This window comes from Diabrotica undecimpunctata, chromosome 9 (genome assembly GCF_040954645.1).
Source record: "Diabrotica undecimpunctata isolate CICGRU chromosome 9, icDiaUnde3, whole genome shotgun sequence".
Lineage (NCBI taxonomy): Eukaryota > Metazoa > Arthropoda > Insecta > Coleoptera > Chrysomelidae > Diabrotica > Diabrotica undecimpunctata.
The window spans coordinates 12567256-12590375 of record NC_092811.1 but is presented as its reverse complement, the minus strand read 5'-3'; the positions used below and the strand labels follow the sequence as shown (position 1 = coordinate 12590375).

The following is a 23120-nucleotide window of genomic DNA, read 5'->3' as shown; positions in this document are numbered from 1 at the left end:
AAACAGACTAACAGAAAAGCTAAACAGCCATAACCTAGAGACTAAAAAGAATATAGAAGAAACCTGGACAATTATTAAAAAATGTATCCTACAAGCAGCGGAAGAAGCTTTAGGTAAAAGAATAGTAAGGTAACAGAAATAAACGTTAATACAAAACTCCATGGTACGACGAAAGGGTGAAAGCACTAGCAAATCAAAAGAAACAAGCTTTCCTAACATACAAAGGAGTGAAGACACCGGAGGCACGAGAAGACTACGTGAGAATCAGGAATTGAGTAAACCAAGAAATAGATAACATCAAAAAAGAACACTGAGAGAAATTTACCACAGATATGGAATACGACCTCTATGGATCCCAGAAAAAAGTGTGGAAGATGATAAGGAGACAAAAAAACAGAAATGAATGAATTTGTACGCATAGATAACATTACGGAGGAGCAATGGACTGAGCATTTCACAAAATTATATGGAGAAGGAGAAGAAGAGAACAGAGAAAGAATCATTTACGAAACTCACGATAGAGTACTAATATCAGATGAAGAGCTACAAGAACGAATAAAAAAATTAAAAAACAGAAAAGCACCTGGTCCTGATGAGATAAACAATGAATTGCTAAAATATGGAGGAACAACACTATGCAAATGGCTCCTAAAATTATTCGTCGATATAATAAATACCGGAGTAGTACCAGCGGAATAGAATTAGTCTGATGAATAGCACATTAAAATTTTTAACGGCAGTCATAAAAGATAAAATCGAGGAAAAAGCGAACATGGCAGATGAACAACAAGGCTTCCGGAAGAACCGCAGCACAATAGACGCAATTAGACGAAGCGAAATGACATCTTAAATTTATTACAAGCTGAACAAATAGACCATCAGATAATAAGGACAGTTAATGAAATTAACAAGAACAACAAGACCAGAGTTATAATGCCAACAGGGGAAACAGAATGCATAGAACTAAAAGGAGGAATCCGCCAAGGAGACTCGCTCAGCCCATTGTTATTAAATATGGTGATGAATCAAATATTTCACGAAGTAAGAAAACGACACGAATACCACATGGGAGCGCATAAAATCACGATACTATGCTATGCCGATGATGCAGTACTAATTGCTGATAATGAAGATGACCTACAAAGGCAGCTCCACACCTTCAATATCACAGCAAACAAACTTAATATTAGAATATCAGTAGAAAAAACTAAATGTATAGTGATCAGTAAAGAGCCGCGTAGGTGCAAACTAGAAATAGACGGCAAAATTGTAGAACAAGTAATGAAATTCAATTATCTAGGAATAGAGATCACTAGTGACAGGGTATAAGAACAGAGACCACAAGGCAAGCATCAAAAGCGGCAAGAGTAAGTGGTTGCCTCCGAGAAACCATGTGGAAAAACAAATATCTGACCACGGAAAGCAAAATGAAAGTATACAAGACAACAGTAAGACGAATCCTAACATATTCAGCGGAGACAAGGACCGATACGAAAAAGACGAAACAACAAATTAACAATATCGAAATGAAAGTATTAAGATCAATAGCGGGCATATCATTAAGAGACAGACAAACCAACAGAAGTATACGCGAACAATGCAAAATTCAAAATATTAACCTTACTGTATTAAAATGAAGCTGTTTGAGGTCATTAAGACCTTGATTGGGGTTACCGGCTGAAAATATTCACTGATAGTCTCTCCTTGAAAATAAAATTGATCTGATTTTACTATTTTTCATATTAATTACGGGAATGGAAATATAACGACGGAAAGTTTTTAAACTGTCACCCTGTATATCTTGAGTACCTGTACTCTTACAGCGGGTAATACGACTCAACAGATAATTGCGCAAAATTAAAAGCAAACAATTAAAAATTTGCGTTAACATTCTTTTTGTGGGATTCATCTTCATTGTTGTTTTTTTTATTCAAGGATGACTTTAACCAAACATTTCTCAATTCATACACGCCCATATATATATTAATAGGTATTTATATACCTCGTCTAAACTAAAAAGAAAAGAGTGATTAAAAGCTTTAAAACAGCCTTCTCAATTTACACGAGTTAGTACCAAAGTCATATCAATGACTCTTATTAAATCGAATCGCTATTGTCCGTGTGACTTATTGTTAATAAATTTATTTAACTTTGCTTGAAAAACATTCGTGTGATGTATGGGATGCCCACTTTGTGTAGATAAAAATAAATGGTATAATAATAATCAATTCATTTAGTAAGTTAAATGTCTGGGAAAATTTATATTTTGTTTTCATAACAGATTTGATTTCGGGAATTAAGTTTTTCTAGAAACTTTTTAGAAATGAAATTCAGATTTCTTTTATTTATCTGTTTAATTCTTCTTATATATCTTATCTTCTTCTTCCTTCTTGTATGTAAGCTTTAAAGCCTGTTTCTTCTTCAATATTAGCCTCCTAAATTGTTTAAATTATTATATCTTTTTCGTGGTCTGTCAATACTTCTTCGTCCATTTGGTAACTTATCTCGTGCTATTCATACTATCCTATCCTCTGCCATTCTACTAATGAGTACGTTTCTATCCTGTTCCTTTAATTTTATTCTAAAATTTTATTCTTTAAATGTGTAACAATAACAAATTAAAGTTATTAAAGTAAAAAACAAAAAACTAACTGTAAATGTTCAAAAGTAAATGTTCAAAATGTCCACCACTTACTTCAGTACACCGTATGATCTGTTTTCGCAATTCAAATAATGCATGTCTATTATTTTCTATATCATTCGAGACTTTTTCTATTTTTTTGTAGCTATTCTAAAAGAGAATTAATTCTTTTTTGTAAACTGATGCTCCCTTTGCGACCAAATTGAAAAATTCAAAGGATTGAAACTAGGACTTCTTGGTAGTCTGTAGCAAACTTACTTCCACGGTCAATCAATCGATGCGAAAACTGTTGGCTTAAGTGTTGACAAACATATTCACAATTATACTCAAATCGAAGGCAACCCAACTACAAACTGTTTCGAAATCTTTACAACCGCCTAGGGAGATAGGTCTTTAAGTCCTAATTATCAACACGGAGTTACAAAAACTATTATTCCACTCCTGTCTAGTATTTACTATCTTAAAATTTACCTGCGCATCTACAATTTGCTCAATGTTTACAAGATAAAGAAAATATTAACCCAGATTTTCTGGATACAATTATTTTTACTGATGAGGCAACATTTAATAGACGAAAAATATTTAATTGGAAAAATAATCATTTGTGAGATTTTGAAAATCCTCATACTAGGAAAGAAAATCATTTTCAGCACGAATCATTTGGTGTGGTGTAATATGTGCATACTTAATAGATCATTTTGAACTGTCAACCAATTTTTAAATGGACCTCTGTAAACATTTATAAGAATTGCTAAAGGATATACCTTTTACCTTAAGATACGAGTAAAATATGTGGTTTTTGCATGACATGGCACCATATTATTATCCTTTAGAAGTTTGTCAATATCGCCTCAATGGATTGGTCAAGGAACGGAGTTTGCTTGGCCATTAAGAAGTCCTGATTTTAATCCTTTGGATTTTTCAATTTGAACGCAAATGAAGGCATTAATTCTTTTTCGAATTGCGACAGAAAATGAAAGAAGCCGCGAATGTGATAGAAAATAATAGACCAGGCTTATTTAATATTAAGAGGTCTTTTCGAAACCTGATATTTGTCTTTTCCTCAACTTTTGAATACTGTGATTAGTGAAAATCTTTAAACCATTTATTCACTTTTAGGTATTATTTATATTACAGCTTTTATCACAAACGTAGTTAATTGTTAATTATTAAAACATTAGTAATAATGACAATAATCAATATTACCATTCTGCTGATACCGTTTTAAGGGGAATTAAGATATGTTAAGCATTTCCAAAAGATATATGTTCAAAAAATGTAAATATAACTGGTTTCTCTTACTGGTTGATTAAGAAATGAATGGAACTAGTAAATTGGGAAAGTTTTAAGTAGTTCACATCGAAACACGATGAATTGCTGTAATAATGTATATTCTACGATAAAGGGTGGTTAATTGCGCAGTTCTTTTTATACCCCGTTAAAAAATTATTGATATAGGTAGTATGGTTTCAAAATTGTAGGCACTAAATTCCTAGAAATGGTGATGAAGACTAAGCGTTATTCTTGGTCTTCCAGAGGCGTACAAAAATTTTTGTAACAATAAATAATTTACTTTTAGAGCATTCAAAAGAAATAAACTTTCTAGGTCTATATTTTGAGAGAACTTTAAATTGGAATTCGCATATAAATAAACTACAGCATTCCTGCCAAAAGAGATAATATTCTCAAAATATTATCCAATAAAATTTGGGGTGCTGATTATAAAACATTAATTAGTCTTTACAAATCACTCATTAGAACTAAAATCGATTATGGTTGTATATTACGATCCTGCATGCAAAACCTGAGAATACTGCACACTAGATTGTTTAAGAAATGTGAAGAGGTCAGTGGATGGAGTCAGTTTGGTTTCAAAAATGAACTTGGCACGAGAGAAGCGATCTTTAGTATGGAAACATTAATAAAGAATTGTTTAGATCAAAGAAAGGATGTTTTTGTCTGTTTCATCGATTATGAAAAAGCATTCGATAATGTAAAACACGAATTGATGATAAAATACCTACAAGAGTTGTGATTGGACGACAAGGATGTAAGAATTATCGCCAATCTGTATTGGAACCAAACAGCAACAGTACGTCTTCAAAATTTTAACGAAACAGAAGATTTCTCCATTAAAAAAGGAGTAAGGCAAGGTTGTATACTGTCTCCAATGCTGTTCAATTTATACGTAGAAAAAGCCTTCGCAGAAGCAGTGGCAGACTCTAATAAGGGTATTAAAGTTAACGGCATATTTATTAATAACATCATGTATGCCGATGATACAGCTATAGTGGCAGATAACATCGAAGATCTTTAATGCCTTTTAAATGATCTAACTCTTGCAAGTGAAGCTCGGGGTTTGAAAATAAATATCAAGAAGACAAAAACAATGATAATAAGTATAGAAGTGATTACCCCAACGCAAAGATATATGTCTCTGGAGAAAAAATCGAACAGGTCAGGCAATTTAAATAATTGGGTTGTTTGCTGAACGAGGGTTGGGACCCCGAGAATGAAATAAAGAGCAGAGTTGAACAAGCCAGAAATGCTTTTTTGAGGCTTCGTAAGTTTCTGACTGATCGCAAATTGGACTTCAACCTCCGATACAAGAGGCTTAAGTGTTACGTGTGGCCTGTTCTCTTGTACGGAATGGAAGCATGGACGTTAAAGGCCAGTTCCATTAACAAACTTGAAGTGTTTGAAATGTGGGCCTGCGTCGATTGCTTAGAATATCATGGACGGACAGGGTTAGAAATGAGGAAGTACTCAGAAGAGCGGGCTTACAGGATAGGGAACTTTTTAGTTATGTCAAAAGTAAGAAGACTGCATACTTGGGACACATATTACTAGGAGAAAGATATACTTTTCTGCAACTGATACTCGAAGGGAAGATAGAGGGTAGGAGATGTCTGGGACGTAAAAAAATGTCATGGCTGCGCAATATTCGACAATGGACAGGAATCCACAGCTATGAAATGCTTCGCAATGCTGCAAAAAACAGAATTATTTAACTCTGACTATTTAACATCTCATCTGACAAGACGATGTAGGTGGACGCCTACGCAGAAATGCACGGCACCTTAAGAAGAAGAAGAATGCAAAACTTAAAAATACTAAACAGTATTGAATCTACAGCTTTGCGATTAGCACTGGGTGCTTTTAAAACTAGTCTGATTAGTAGTATGCAAGTTCCAAATGAAGAACCACCATTGAACTATATTGCAAAGATACTGATCTGCAACCCTGGTCTTCTTCATAACAAAAAGGCTAAAAACTCCCCTCATAGAAATAATAAAGCTCATAACTTTCAATAAGAATCAACTCAAGGTATCCCTAAATATAAATACAAACTTTCCGCCATGTATAAGCAAAAGATTTGTAACGTTAAGTAGTAAAAAAATCATTTAAATTAAAAAACGCTCCGGCAAAAATGAATTTGAGTTCTTGTGGTTGAGAAATTCAAATTAATAACACCATTGTACATTATAAACAAATATTTAGAGTCCCCTTTTTAAATACTTTTCTCTGCAATTTAGTTAAAAAAATGTGAGATCGAACATCGATAAAAAACTACTTAAATGCATTTTAGAACAGACTTAATCGTCACATGGGTAATGCAGATGCGAATTCTTTTTGCATGTGCTAAAAACAAATGTGCATTGTTTGTCTCTTTAAAAACAGTCGAAAAATTCATGGAATACGCCGATATTTTTGAATGGAGATATATTTTTAGGAGTGTATAATTCTTGTGAAAAAGATATGCAAATAAATACTCAGACTACAGACATAATTTTAGGTAGCCATCTTCTTTGTGTATCCATGCGTCATATAATGTGACTGTAATATGTTCATTGGCAAAAATTAAGAAATAACGAAAAAAATTAAACATAAAACACTCTGGTACATAACATAAAATAGTTTTAATGTTTACTTTATATTTTCATTCATAAAAAATTAGTAGGCATTGTAATACACGTAGCAGTCACATAAAAAGCCTTTTCAAATATTGAATAAGCAATGATATTATAAATGCACTGGAAAATGATGGATTGGATCTACAATTGTGTAGGAGTCAAGGCTATCATAATGAAATTCACTATGTCAGGCATCCATACGGGTGTCCAAGCAATGATCAAGGAAAAAATAGCAAAATCATGTTTGTGCCTTGAGCAAACCAATCTCTCAATTTGTGTGGAGTTCATGAATTTGCAATCAACCCTAGCTGTGTAACGTTTTTTGCAACTTTGCAAAGTGTATATAATTTCTTCTCGTAATCTCCACATAGATGGAGGATTTTAATGGAAGATATAAGTGTATCTGTAAAACAGCTATCTGACACTAGATGGAGTGTCAATTACGAAGCTGTGAAACCTATTTTAAAACATTTTGATAAATTATTTCAAGTTACAAAAAAATTGTGAGACTCCAAGAAAAATATAACACGGGGCTCTGCTGAAATTTTACTCTCGAATATTTGTGATTTCAAATTTCTTGGGATTCCTTCATTTATGGGGGAACATTTTGCAAGAAATAAACAGTCTAGAGAGGTATTTAGAGACGGGGTGTTTAAGCCTATAAAACTCCGAAGTTTGAAAGTTTTTTGGAAGACAGTCGATATGAGTTAGTCACGAAATCAAAAGACTTCGCCACCATATAATTGCTGCAGGAATAAATGAAGAGGCCAGAAATTGGACTACACTAAAGATGACACAGTCTATTCTTGATATGGATCGATAAAATCTGTTCCAAATATCTCTGGAATAGTATGTGTCTCTATTGGTTCTAATGAAAGGAGTTTTTAAAAATTGAAACTCTTAAAAAGAACGGAGCAAAAGGACGCACCTCATTTAAATTTACCGCTAATGTCCAGTTTGAACCGATTTTAGTTATAAAACGTTTGGCAACAGTGTGTCATATGTGTTGTTCCAAGTTTAAAACTGATTCAAAGCTCTATGAGTTCCACAAAAAACAAGTATTGCTAGAACCATGGGTTTCTATAGAGTGCAACTAGCTTAGTATTTTGAAATTTTGGAGAACACTATAAAAAAATATAATTTACCTCCCAACTGTATGTATAACGTCCATTCATAATAGGCATTCAGACAGTCCCAAACCATCTGCCCAAATGTGTTGCCCCAGTTGGAAAGAGACATGTAGCAAAAGCTGTAGCTACCGAGCAAGGACAAACAATTACGACTGTTATCTGTATGAGTGCAACTGGTCACCATGCCCCTCCATTGTTCTTATTTGCTCTAAAACGGATAAATCTTTTTCTAATCAAAGACGGGCCCACTGCCTGCGACATGGATGAACACTCCCACATTTATCAAGTACATGGAGCATTTTAGAAAACATACAAGTCCAACAAAGGAGTACCAAGTTCTTCTGATTCTAGATAATCATGTATCACACACAAGTCTTCAAGCAGTAACATTTGCAAAAGATAATTTCATCCATTTATTAAGTCTGCCATCACATAGCAGCCATAAGACCCAGCCACTCGATCGGGCATTTTTCAAACCATTTAAAGCTTATTATGAGAAAGTCGCTGACAGCTGGACCAGTTCCCATCCAAGACAGGTTCTCTCTATTTACCATATGGCTGGTCCCTTTTCCACAGCATTTCCAAAAACTGCTACTGTAGATATAGAAAGAGAGGGCTTTCGGTCTACAGGAATCTATCCATTAGATATATTTTCTCGGACGTAGATTTTATGCCAGCGGAAGTAACAGAGCAAGATTAAGGTGAAGATTCAGACGATGAAGGTCATGTTTTTATCCAGTTTCAGCAAGAAGAAGAAGAACTTGTTACTGATGCGATAGAGCCCCAGCCGTCATCAAAATCGGAAGTCAGAATTTCCGTACCTGGTTCTTCACATATTGAAAAAGAAACTGTTGCTGACACGAAAGAGCCCCAGCTGTCATCAAAATCAGAACAGTCAGTAATTTCACCTTCAGACTTTATTCATTATCATCATCATCAACTAGCCTCTAACGTCCACTGCTGAACATAGGCCTCCCGCATGCTTTTCCACTTAGTCTGATTTTGCGCCATCTGAATCCAATTTGTAGTCACTCTTTTTATGTCATCTGTCCATCTCGTTGGGGATCGACCTCTATTTCTGTTAGCTTGTATTCGGGGTCTCCATTCCAAAATTCTTTTTGTCCACCGGTCATCAACTGATCTTACTACATGACCTGCCCAGTTCCACTTTAGTGTTGTTATTCTTTCAATAACGTCTGCTACTCCTGATCTTTTGCTTATAGTAGCATTGGGTATTCTATCACGTCGAGATATCCCTAACATTATTCTCTCTATTGCCCTTTCCGCAACTTGTAGTTTATTCACTGATGTTCTTGTGAGTGTTAGGGTTTCTACGCCGTAGGTCATCACAGGCAAAATACACTGATTAAATACTTTTCTTTTTAGACACATTGGAATCTTAGACCTAAAAATATCCTTGATCTTTCCAAATGCAGCCCAAGCGAGGTTTATTCTTCTTTTTAGCTCGATTGTTTGGTTGTCTCGACTTATTCTGATCTTATGGCCCAAGTATTTATAGGAGTCAACTGGCTCAATATCTTTGTCTTCTACTGAGATGTTTTTGTTGTGGACTAAATTTGTCATAAATTGTGTTTTTGAAAAATTTATTTTAAGATTAACTCTTTTTGTGGCAGTATGGAGTTCTTGGAACATTATCTATGCCTGATCAAAGCTGTCTGCAATAAGAACGATATCATCTGCAAATTTAAGGTTATTTAAAAATTTTCCATCTACATTGATGCCCTTTTCGTTCCAATCTATTGGTTTACAAGCGTATTCTAGCAAAGTTGTAAATAATTTAGGAGACATGTTGTCTCCTTGCCGAACGCCTCTTTCAATACGAAAGGTCCCTTCTTCTTAAAGTTCCATCTCCTATCGGAGGTTGGATATCATAACGGCTATGGTCACTTTGTTGGCTGCTGCTCTAAAAAGTTGTAGTGGTGAACTACAGTTAAACCATTCTCTAAGGTTCTTCAGCCAGGAGATGCGTCTTCTTCCTATGCTTCTTCTTCCTTGGATCCTTCCTTGCATAATAATTCTCAGCAGCTCATATTTTTCTCCTCTGGTTATGTGACCCAAATAGTCTAGTTTTCTTCTTTTTATGCTGTTCATAATTTTTAACTCCTTATTTAGACGTCGTAGTACCTCAGCATTGGTAATCCTTTGAACTCACTGAATTTTTAATATTCTTCTGTAACACCACATTTCGAACGCTTCTATTTTTCTTATGTGTTGTTTCTTCAATGTCCAAGCTTCCATTCCGTATAGTAAGATAGAAAATATGTAACATCTTAGAGCCCTCAATCTGAGATGCAACTGAAGGTCTCTGTTGGTAAGCATTGTCTTCATTTTCACAAATGCTTGCCTTGCAGTTTCAATTCGGACTTTGATTTCTCTGCTTTGGTCATTTTTGTCATCAATCCAGGTTCCCAGATATTTGTATGTCTCTACTTTTTCTATTTGGGTTTGCTTTATCATTAATCTTTCATTTCCATGTTGCGTTTTTGAGACAATCATAAATTTAGTTTTTCTCTTATTTATTTTTAGTCCGTATCTAATGCAATAATCGTTAATTCTATTTACCAACTCTTGTTGCGATTCCAGGGTGTCTGCCATTATAACGGTGTCATCAGCTAATCTTATGTTATTTACTATTCTTCCGTTTACAGAGATTCCATCACCCAGATCCGCTATCGCTTCCTGGAATATGGCTTCACTGTAAACGTTAAACAGTAATGGTGACAGAACACAGCCCTGTCTTACTCCTCTCTTTATATCTATATTTTCGGACTTTTGTTCTTCTATCTTTATATTGGCCTTTTGATTCCAATACAGATTGATAATGATTCGTAAGTCTCGTCTGTCTATATCTTTGTTTCTCAGTACTTCTATTAGTTTTTCATGTCGGACCCTGTCGAATGCCTTCTCGAAGTCGATGAAACAGGAATAAATATCTAGGTTCATCTCTAAGCATCTTTGAGAGAGGACATTAAAAGCAAACCGCAACGAAAGGTCCCAGTATCTTCATTAAGTCTTACACAGGCTGTAGCATGCTGATAGATGTATCTGATGAGGGATATGTATCGGTGATCTATTTTACATTGTGTTAGAGCTTGGAGCATTTCACTTTGATTGACCGTATCAAATGCTTTTTCAAAGTCGACAAAGACATGTATCAGGGGTCTATTCAGCGGTCTTAAAATCAGACTTTATTCCCTTTCCAAAAATTAAGATAAAAAGGAAACGAACCGGGAAAAGTTTGAAGTCAACCCTACTAACATCGACACCTAATAAGGAGCGACTTTTAGAAGAAAAAGAAGCCAAGAAGAAAGCAGAAAAATAAAAGGAGAGGAAAGCATTACTAAAGAATCAAAAGATCAAATCTCAAAGTGCTAAAGTTCGTGCTGCCAAAAGGAAAGTTTTCGACAAATTATCATCTGATGAATCAGTAGCACTCTTCTATCAAGAATGTATTGATTCTTATGACATTCAGTTTCCGATAACGATTGAGCCAGACATTGATGTTGTACCAAATATTTTACTTGATGACTTTGTCATCTTCTTCAAGTGCCATCTCCGCGGCGGAGGTCGGCAATCATCATAGCTATTCGGACTTTTGAGACGGCTGCCCTGAAAAGTTCATTTGATGTACATCCGTACCACTTTCTCAGGTTGCGCAGCCATGACATTCTACGCCTCCCTATGCTTCTCTTTCCTTGGATCTTTCCCTGCATAATCAGACTGACTTTGTCATAGTGAAGGTTTTTGGATACAGATTACTTGTAGCCAAAGTTTGCCCAAATGATGATGATGGTTATAAAGGCGTATTTTTTAAGCGACTGCCAACAACATTTCGTTTTCGTGAGACAACGGAAGATGTCTTTTTTCGAAAGGACGATATTGTTTTAAAGCTTTCAAAGCCAATAAAAACCAGCTCTTTCAGATTTTCAAATTCAGTAGGATTCTCTGACGACATTGCCAAATACAGTTCTCTTTTAGAGTATCATTTTGTATTTTACGTTTGTTTTTTTTTTCAATAAAGATTGATTGCTTTTAAACGCCTACCATCTCTTTTACTTGGGGTTGTATATATTTTAGTTTTGGGGCAAAAATACGCACTTGCGTACTACTGCCCCATTTGTAGGGGCAAGAGTACGCAAATGAAGATTTTTTTCATTTATTAGTGAACTTATAGCACTACTGTCGATACTTAAAATGGAAAAACAATATGTAAGCTCTCCCGTAATAACATTGGAAACGTTCTATCTGTTTTTTGTTTTGTTTTTGACCCTAACTACCCTACGCCACTGCATATGTTCGTAACTTTTAAATATCAGTCAGAAACATTTATTACGCTAATATATTTGCACCCTTTTACTTACAGAAAAACACCAGAATGTTATGTTTACGAACAACAGATGTAGGCATTTACACTATAGTTATACCAAAATTTGCTCCTACAAGAATTTTTACGGTGAGGTGAATTTTGTTCTAATGACCAAATGCAAATACTCGGTATGTATATACGAAAACTATAATGTTCATTAATTCTTTTGATTTTATCATTGAATAGTCGAGAGAACTTCTTAAAAGACGGCATTTTAATCAGTCAATAAATTTCTATAAAGTTGTACAAAATTAAAATATAGTAAACAGCTCGTTTTACTTAATTTCCATTTAAATAGGTTAAACCTAGAAACAGATAACAGCGGAAGAAATACTTTATTTGAGTAATACGTCCATAAATAGACGAAGATAAGCTCTTATTTATTTGTTTACTCAATATAGACTTATAGTTAATCCCTTAATTTGAAACGATCATTATTATAATAGCTAACATTGTTTATTTTGCAAACAATGCGATATCAATGAATAGTAATTATCTGGCGTGTAGATAAGGTCTGCGTCTTCCAGTGAAAAAGGAACTAAATATTTACATTTATGGAGTCTGCAACAAAGCGCAGAGCATAATAAAGATGGGATAATGATGTTTGGATTAGGGGGTAATGTACCGTTGATTGTTAGTTTACCTTTTGATTGTGCAAAGCGATTAAAGGTAAAACGTAATTGATTTATGGAATTTTGTCGAATACTTAATAAGTATCAACTGTTTCTTGTTTATTGACATAAATTATATTTTTTTTCGGTAATAATGGAATATTAGTTTTGAAAAAAATGGCAGTACTAAAAAGTCTACATCACGTTACTATTTCCAAGTGTGATCATCACTTTCACGTTAATATTACTCGATTGTTACTCGATTTTTTAGATATGCAATTATAAAGAATGAGGAAGAGGTGGTCACCCACGACGTATCCTCATCTCCCCTTCTTCTTCTTCAGGTTCCTTCTAGTATCGGAGGTTGGAAATCATCATCGCTATTTTAATTTTATTGGCCGCGCTTCTGAATAATTCTAATGAGCTGCAACCGAACCACTCTCTCAAATTTCTTAGCCAGGATATTTTGTGTCGTCCTGGGTTTCTCTTCCTCATCTCCCCAGACATAAGTAAAGCCATATGTGATGCAGTTTCATCGTGAGTGATTTAGAAACAACACAATTTTAGAAACCAGTTCTAAATTTGGAATCAAAAAATAAGCCTAAGCCAATAATCTACTATAGTAGGCACGTAATTCGTTGGAAAATTTACGGAACAACTCATAAGACAGCAAATTGGCAACAATGTTAGAGTGACCATTCTGATATTCTACTGAACAGTAGCTTAGATATCTAATTTTAAATCAAATAAAAGTTATTATGTTGCAAACATTTGCAAACTAATAAACTTAGCAGCAGCACTCAATATGACCTCTAGCACCTATTTTGAACACAAGAACATACACAAGTTAGCCTGGACCTCTCCTTATCGAAGAACAACGAGTCAGATTGATCACATCTTAATAGATTCAAGGCACGGAACAGACGTAATAAACTGCAGAAGTTATAGAGGCGCAAACATAGACTCAGATCATTGTCTAGTGAAATCAACAGGCTAAGGAATCAAAATGTAAATGAAGAATACCAGACAGATATAGACTCCTACTGCACCAGTATAAAGGAAGACATTAAAGCAGCAGCGAAAGAGGAAATAGGAACAGAAATTTGTGCCCATAGAAATGATTGGTTTGACGATGAATGCAAGAATGCAACAAAAGATAAAAATGAAGCCTACAGAAAGATGCTTACCAGACGAACTAGAACAACTGTAGAGAATTACTAGACAAAGAGAAGAGAAGAAAAGAAGATACACAAAAGAAGAAAACGAACTCACTTAAATGAGGAACTTAAAATATATAGAAAACCTCAACAGAGAGAAAGAATTCAGAGCATTCTATAAGAAAGTTAACATCAACAGAAAAGAATTCAAGGCAACCACAAGATAATGCAGAAGTCAGAATAGCGACCTATTAACAACAAGGAAAGATATTGTAGTATTTTTAATAATCTAATTTATTGTCTTTATTTATTATCAAAGGTTCTACATTTATAACACTTACAAGTTTATTAAAGTCTTTATTACGATATTCACTAATTTATTTCACAATATTTATTTGTATTTATTTCCGGCTTACAATTTAAACTCGATATTCAAAACTAGAACTAGAACTAACTGTTTTCAACAAAATTCCCTCTTTAAATATAAAATACCGTTAATCGAGAATCCCTTCAAATTCGGACGGCGACCCTCTCGAAAAGTCAGGTTGGCAAACAGGTTTTTCAGCTGAGCGGCGAACTTACTAGAATAGAATAGAATTAGAAATAATATGTTTACAGTTTTATGAGTCGTCGTAACAATATATTGAATAGATGGGTGGAATACTTTAACCAGGCACTTAATATAGAGGAAGAAGAAGAAAACCTGGAAGACGAAAGAGATGAGGTAAGGGGAACAGACGAGAGGGAAGAGAAACCACCTACGATTCTTGAAGGTAAAGATGCAGTTAAAAAACTATCCATAAACAAATCACCCGGAATAGATAATCTCCCAGCTGAACTATATAAAGGTGGCTATGGTACAATAATGGCATTACAGCAGCTTATAAAAGAAATATGGACACAGAAATCCCTCCCCAATGATTGGAATATTGGAATACTTTGCACCATATACAAAAAAGGAGATATCTTTGAATGCTCTAACCACAGAGGAATTACGCTTCTAAATGCAGCATATAAAATATTTTCCACAGTACTAAGTCATCGTATGGCACCATATGCAGAACGGATCGTAGGAAAATACCAGCCTGGTTTCAGAGGTGGTAAATCGACAATTCATCAGATTGCAACCCTGAAACAAATTTTGGAAAAACACTGGAATATGGCATTGATACTCATCACATATTTATAGACTACAAAGCAGCCTACGACTCTGTGAATAGAAGAAAAATGTTCAAAGCAATGAGAGCTAATAATACTAAATCAGTTGGTAAATTAAATAAAACTAACTCTTAAAAAAATTGAATGTAGAGTACGAATTCAGGGAGAACTGTCTGAACCTTTTAAAGGAAACAACAGCCTGCGCCAGGAAGACCCTCCCTCCTGTATACTGTTCAATTTGGCTCTGAAAAAAAAAATACATATGTAACAAATCACAACCACTGGTTCAATATATAATAAATCTAATATATAATATAATATATAATTCAATATATAATAATATAATTTGTATACCTGGGAGCGCTCCTCAACACTGAAAATAATACTACCGCAGAGATAAACCGCAGAATTTACACGGCCAACATATACTATTTTGGGCTCAATCTCTCCTTAAATCCACAATTATATCGAGAAATACAAAAATACAGTCCTAACATACGGTTTAGAGACCTGGACCTGGAACAAAAAGTAATGAAAACATGTTAGGATGTTTCGAAAGAAAAGTTCTAAGGCGAGTCTATGGAGCAGTGAATAATAATGGAGTGTGAAGAAGAGGATACAACTTCCAACTTTATAGAATATACCAGGAACCTGATATCGTAAAACATATTATGATAGGACGTCTGAAGTTAATAGGGCATGTAATGCAAATGAAACATAATTACCCAGCTTCTTGATAGACCCATTGGTCAGAGATTAAGAGGAAGACCCAGAACAAGGTTCCGTGGTAACATCGATGAAGACATGAGAAATATAGAAATACGTGCTTGGCGGAGAAAGGCGATGGACAAGGACGACTGGAGAGAAATTCTTGAAAAGGCTAGGGCCCACGCAGGTTTGTAAAGCCAGAATGAGGATGAGGCATAGAGATTGTCGTTTTAGCCCAAAATATGCACTCCACTGCTTTTCATACTTCATACTTTTCAACACTGTTAACTGGAAAGTTTACAGCCAAGTAAAACGTAAGCGAAATTGTCAATACCTCTCTGACTGAGTATATCAAACGCATGCTGAAAAATGTTTAGATCTGTTCTGATCTATCTAATCTAGAAAATCTAGAAATCTAGAAAAAATCGCTAAGTAAATAGATAGTAGTCAGTTTAGAAAAAGAGGTCACATTATTGAAGGTGTGCCAGAACGGCATACGAAATTTATATAGCCAAAACTATAATTTTTGTCTGTGACGTCCTCTCGTGGGAGTCACTATCCGGGTAGCTTTTAGACAGTCAGAGACAGAGTTCAAAATAAAAATAAAACTTTATTGTCTTCCTTAAATTAAATTGACAAAATTCTTATGTACATATTTACAATTTGGTTTAGTCTTCTCAGTACCTGGCCTATTTATTCAAATTAAGTTTGACCTTGTCATATGGAACCAGTCTTATCGGCAAGCGAATGTGTATTTGAAATTTTACGGTAACGTTGTATCGATTTAATAACAGCGGACGATAGGTACAAAGAAAGGAAAGGAACTCAACACGTCCCTTAAGTGATTCGGGTTAATAGGACACTCCTCGACAGTCTCAACACGACTGTTTCAGAGTACGGGTAGTGAAGAGCTCAACACGCACTTCGGATAGCGGCGGAAAAAGGAAAGGAAACAACTTGTGAACTCAACACGTCCACAAGCCGGGGTAGGGAAGAAGAGAACCTTCAGTCAACACCTGTCGATTCTCTCTCTATGAGGAAATGTTGCCGTTTATATAGCGGAGCTTTGCCCTTTCTACTGTCGATACACTCCTACTTCATGGGTTGGTTCGCGCGCACGCTGGTTTAACTGGTGATGGCTTGGACTCATCGTTACATGTCTTAATTTGTTTTTACTCATTTCTCTTACCGCCATAATTTCTTCTTCTTCTTAAAGTGGCTATCCGTTCCGGATGTTGGCGATCATCACGGCTATCTTTACTTTGTTTATTGCAGCGCGGAACAGTTCAGTGGTAGTCGTGTTATACCACTTTCGTAAATTTTGAAGCCAGGAAATGCGTCTTCTTCCCGGTCCTCTCTTACCATTTACTTTCCCTTGGAGAATCAGCTGGAGAAGGCCGTAACGTTCTTGATTTCTCATTACATGTCCTAGATATTCCAACTTTTTAGTTTTGACGGTCATGAGAATTTCACATTCTTTCCCCATTCTACGCAGGACTTCCACATTAGTAACTCTGTCAACCCAGGATATACATAAGATGCGCCTATAACACCACATTTCGAAAGCTTCGAGCCGATTCATAGATGCAACAGTCAGTGTCCATGCTTCCATTCCGTAGAGCAGAACTGTGAATATGTAGCAGTTCAATAGACGGCATTTTGTTTTTAATGATATGTCTCGACTGTTGAAAATAGTTCTCATTCTAACGAATGCTGCTTTTGCTTTTATTATTCGCTGTTTAATTTCTGTTGAGTGGTCCCATTGGCTATTTAAATTGGTGCCTAGATATGTATATTGCTCGACTCTTTCGATATTCTGTTGGTTGATTGTAAGCGTTTAGTATTGGTTTTTTACTAATTGTCATAAATTTGGTTTTCTTTATGTTAAGAGCTAGTCCGTATCTGTTGCTGACTTCTGTTATGCGATTTGTTAATATCTGTAAGTCATTCAGATTATCGGCAAAAACTATAGTGTCATCTGCATATCTAATGTTATTCAACCATTCACCGTTTATTAGTATTCCTTTCGCACAACCGTCTAAAGCTTCCTTAAATACCCATTCAGAATAAATATTGAACAACAATGGAGACAAAATACAGCCCTGTCGTACTCCACGTTCTATTGCAATTTTATCAGTTAACTGGTCTTCTATTTTGATTTTGGCCGTTTGATTGTAGTAAATGTTTCTGATAATTCTAAGATCTTTGTTGTTAATAACCGCCATAATTACAGTCACAAAATCAAAAACATTTTCTCCGGTCTACTTTCCCCCTCTCCTTAATTAAGCATCTATTCCTATTTCAGGCCATTTTGAAACGCCTTTTAAGACAACTCCCTTTTGCCATTAAATACAAATTAAATCATTTCTAATATCGAAAGTGTTTGACGGTTATTGTTCATTACATGTGCCATAAAATTTATTGCAATGAGATTTGGCATGACTGTAAGTAATTCGAATTATTACTAGTGTATTCGATTTCCTTTATTGTTCCTTTATTTATAATTTCGGTTTTATTAGTTGGAAATAAAATACGTTTTAGTGTTTCGCGTGGTTGTATTTTATATCATTTTGATATCTTTTGTATTATAGTTAGAAAGTGCTAAAATGTACCTAGAGCTGGTTTCAAAGGCGGTAGCGAGGAGTTCCACGAAATATTTTATTACAATTAAACAATAAATGAAATTTTCTTTTAATAAGATTGTTAATTAGGGTGGTTAAAACTAATTTAAAATACACTACATACAGTTGACAAAACCACTATTCCTTTCTCTTATTTTTAAACATCTTTAAAATGAAAAAGCTTAATTAAACACATTAAAACTACTGCTAAAAATGTTCCTTTAAATGATTATGTCGAAATGTGTTACCAAACAAACAAGTATGTAAAATTATATGATTTTGCCCTCTTTTACATCTGCCAGTGATTTATTCATGCATTATTTGATTGCTGTTCAAATTGTAGTATGTTTTACACTGATATTTTAACTTTGTTACAGGTCGTTCAGCCAGTATAATCACCTGCCAGGAATACGTGCCGCAGGTCCGTAAAAAACTCACCCCTTCACAAAACGAAACCGACATCCGCTTCACTCTGTACCCGATCGGTCTTGCAATCAGCGCGATCTTTTTAGCAGCTACGTTAGCTGCGGGGTCTCTACTTCCTGCCAGCCACCACGTGCTACACTGGCGATGTCAAACGAACCACGTGGCCTGTTTGCTCGTAGGGGATGTTCTGCTTTGTATTACACACCTAGCTGGGCCTATTGAGTTCAAGCCCTGTTTTTCCATAGGTAAGTTTCAGAATGTAATCTATATTTAACCATTTACCGCATGAATTTTTGTTTTTTGTCAAAAATAAATTCTCAGATAAGAATTTTAATTCTTTTTTTATGTAAAAATATTGAAAAAAATCTAGCTACGAGGTAAACTTTATTACCAAAAAAAAAATTTTTGGTGCCAAATATGGAACATCATGCAACAATGTAATATTAAAGTCAAACCATTTTGAAGCTGCAGTATACACTATACAGTATGAAACTGCAAATAACAGTTTCTTCCTTTATTAATACACAACGGTAGGTATTGTGCATTTTGTGCACACCAGTAGCGCACCTAGAATTTGCCTCTGGGGGGGGGGGTTTTGGTTGCTCACCAAAATTTTTTTTATGGTGTTACCTCCATTTTGAGTCCTTAAAATGTGTAAGTAACAGTGTCGGAATAGGGTCCTGGGGGGGGGTTTTAACCCCCAAAACCCCCCCTCGGTGCGCCACTGGTGCACACTATATATGTTTTCCCTGTACAGCCTGGAAATTTGCATCTTGATCTAGTGCTCTCATCCCAATAAGAAAAATTATCAAGCCCATCTTTACGGATGTCTTCTTCGGGTATTTCTTTAGTGGGTCCCTTTTTTCGTTTGTTCTCGTACATCTGCTGAATGCTACTACTTGACGGTCTTCCTACTCTGTTCTGTTTAATTGGTTTTCCGGCTGTGCATAGAGCATCGGCTATTGGTAGTTTGGTATCCAAAAGGGGTAAATCAAATTTCTTCGCTCTTTTGGCTAATAACCAACAGTTCACGGCTGTCATGTCAATAAAATGAAAAAATATTCGTAAATAATATTTCTTCGACCTGATTTTTATACGATAAAATCCTAACATGGAATCAAGGAGATCTACACCTCCCATGCAGTTGTTGTAGATTAGGATACTGTTAGAACAAGGTATCATTTTATGTATACTTTGTTGTTTGAAAAATTTCCTTTTTTCTCCCTTTGGTTCACTTTCAGCATATTTTGACATTGTAGTAACGATTTTATTATCAAACCAGGACACTACAATGACATCCACTATATTGGCTATTTTCTCTACCATATGACCTGCCGCGCTTCTTCATTTCTTTCTCAGCTGGCATCACAACTCCAGGAACACGAGTCTTACTGTTCCCAAAGGTAAAATGCTCTCTTTGATCAGATATATCATAAGAGGTATGCTGGTGAACCAATTGTCAAAAAACAACTTGTAATGTTGATGTTTTGGTATCGAATCTGCTAATTTGACAACAAATTGCTGCTCATACTAAGATTTGGTGCTCCTAGAGCTACAGTATTACTCTGGGAACCAGCAAACAAATTAAAGTCATAGCTGAATCCCGAAATACCACTCAGCACAAAGTTTTTGAAGCCCCACTTACGTGGTTTTTTTTGAGTTATACTGCTTTAGCTGGCTTCGCGCTTTTGTTGGTATAATCTGTTCGTCTACAGCTAGAAATTCTTCTTTCGGAACCATGAGTAGTCGTTCTTTGATTTGGGTCAGAACAGGTCTAATTTTGAATAATCTGTCATGTTTTTTATATTAACTGGTTTATCTGGACGTTGTTGCACTGAGTATAAATTTGATTGGTCTGTGATATGCTCTATAAGACTATCAGGAAAGAGAAACTTAAAAAATTGGACCGGAGTTTCTAATTGTAAAATCGAGGAAGGTAAATTTTCAGAACCAGTAAATTTTGTATCATTTTCTGATCTCAGATTTCCTTTTTCAGAATTATGAGATTTCTTCCTTTTATATCGTAGTCTTTCAAACAAAGGGGTATCATCATCTAAGGAATCTGAGGATGTGGCAGAAATGACAGTTTCCTTGACATTGCTTTGGTAAATTTTCACGCTCCTCATTGTCACTATCTTGACACAATATCATCTTATTTGTGCCGTCTGGGAGATCTGATTCTTTCATTCATTGTACCATAAAAGAGTTTCGGATCCATATCTACAAAAACAATCAATGAGTCCATAACTTCATAGTGTGCCATATATAGCACAAACCCTTTTTGGGGTTTTCGAGAGACTTTCAACATTCTTAATTTTTAGTACTTACCTAAGCAGATATCTAATATCACAGTACAATAAATTTCAATTTTTTCTCGCCGTAAAAAACGTTTTTAATATGAAAAATAACCTCTAACTTCGAGCACTGTTTCACGCGCGTATCTAGCGTACACTATTAGTACGTGTCAGATATGGGCTACCATGTAGCTACGACAAAAATTGAGTTAAAATATTAAAAAAAATATTTTTTGGTTTGTGCCATTTATGGCACAGGATGCGGTAAAGGGTTAAAATTTATATGCCAGGAAACCTTTATTAAATTGTCGATATTTATTTATTTAACTGGATAGTAAAAAGAAATGACAATAGTAGAAATATATTTACTATCCTCATCAATTGACCAAAGTCTCCACGATCCAGTTTTAATTCCTTGTTTATCCTGGGAAGTGCTGTCGTTCACCTATGGCAGCGAACATCACCCCATAAAAATTTGTAATACTAATAACCTACCTTAACCCCAAGACACATTTGTTTCAAAAGGGAAAACCGAGAAGATTGGCGGAGATTTTCAACATATTTTATATTGATAATTTTATAGAAAGCTGTGAAAAAGTGTCGAACTTTACATTGAAAAAGCAAAAAAAAAAAAATTCACAATCATCATCCATTACCATGGTGGAATAAAGAATGCGAAGAAGCAATAGAACAACGTAAAAAAGCTCTGAATAGGTTTAACGGTCAAGAAAGTAACATCGAATTCAAACCCTTAAAAGCTAGAGCCCAATTAATCATTGAAAAAATCAAAAAGCGTTATGGTCAAAATGCGTCAAAATACCACCAACGATTCTTGAAGTTAAAGATGCAGTTAAAAAGCTAGCCAGAAACAAATCACCCGAAATATATAATCTCCCAGCTGAACTATCTAAACAAGGTGGCCATGATACCATAATGGTGTAACCTCGGAAACCTTTTTTGGATGGTGCTAGAAAGGTCACCAATGGAGACACTGCGGACGGCAGCCAGATGTCGTGGGTTCGAAACTAGCTTTTGGAACCGGGAATGGGTCCAACGGACGAAATAAGAAAAGATAGGACAGGATAAGATCTATTAGAAAAGATACAGAAATAAATAAAAAGATAGATGGGTAAAATTTCAAAGATAAGATAAGATAGAAAGAGGGCGCCACTTAACTTTTTGGGGTTAAAGGGGAAAATTAAAAACTCTAGAAACAAAAAGAGATAAGGAAAGATATTTAGGTTCTAAGACCAAGTCCAAGGAAAGATATCAACAGTTAATTATTAAATAAATCTTGTCAACACCTACATAAATAAATAATAAATATATTACGTGGATGAAGTCCGCTACATTCCGATCATTCCGCTAGCGAAAACTACAACTTTAACTTTAGAGAGATTTTTAATTCTACAAACTAGACAAAGAACACACGATCTTGTCTCTAAAAGAATCACTCGAAAACTATATCTAAACCTCTTACTATTATATAACTAAGTAGCTTCTTACAGGATATGAAAGACTCTAGCCCAGAACCCGGCAATATCCATGTTGTCTTCCTAAAGCAACTATCAATCTTAGCAAAACAACATCTACTGCAAACTGTCAAATTTGGCAATATCGGCAATATCCACGATCCAACTATCATTGTACAGTAAAAAACTTATTAAATTACCTAAGATCAGTCAATATTTTTTACCAAATCTAAACTTATTGTTAAACTTTGTTTACTGAGTCTAATCTATCTATCTAATTAGCCTTCTTCGGTCCATCTTTGGACATATACCTCCCTAATCATTTTCCATTCTTCTCTGTCTGTCGCTACAGTCATCCACCTAGAGCCCACGTGCTTCTTGATATCATCTGCTTATCTCATTAGGGGCCTTTCTCTGCTTCGTTTATATTCCCACGGTCTCCAACTTATAAGAATTTTGTTCCATCCGTCGGTCTTCTTTTTGTCTTATATTGTGTCCGGCAAATCTCCATTTCAATTTTGCAACTTCTTGTCTAACATCCCTCACTTTTGTTTTCTCTCTTATCCACTCGTTTCTCTTTTTATCCATTAGTCTTATCTGC

General features: G+C 35.1%; 1 protein-coding gene across 1 annotated transcript in view; it reads left to right on the top strand.

Moving 5' to 3' along the window:
• Positions 1-23120, top strand: part of mthl1 (adhesion G-protein coupled receptor methuselah-like 1) — a 368256-nt gene that overhangs the window by 43382 nt on the left and 301754 nt on the right. The window contains exon 2 of the mRNA XM_072542748.1: positions 18705-18998. Within this exon, the coding sequence (XP_072398849.1) occupies positions 18705-18998 (294 nt within the window). The remainder of the gene's footprint in view (positions 1-18704; positions 18999-23120) is intronic.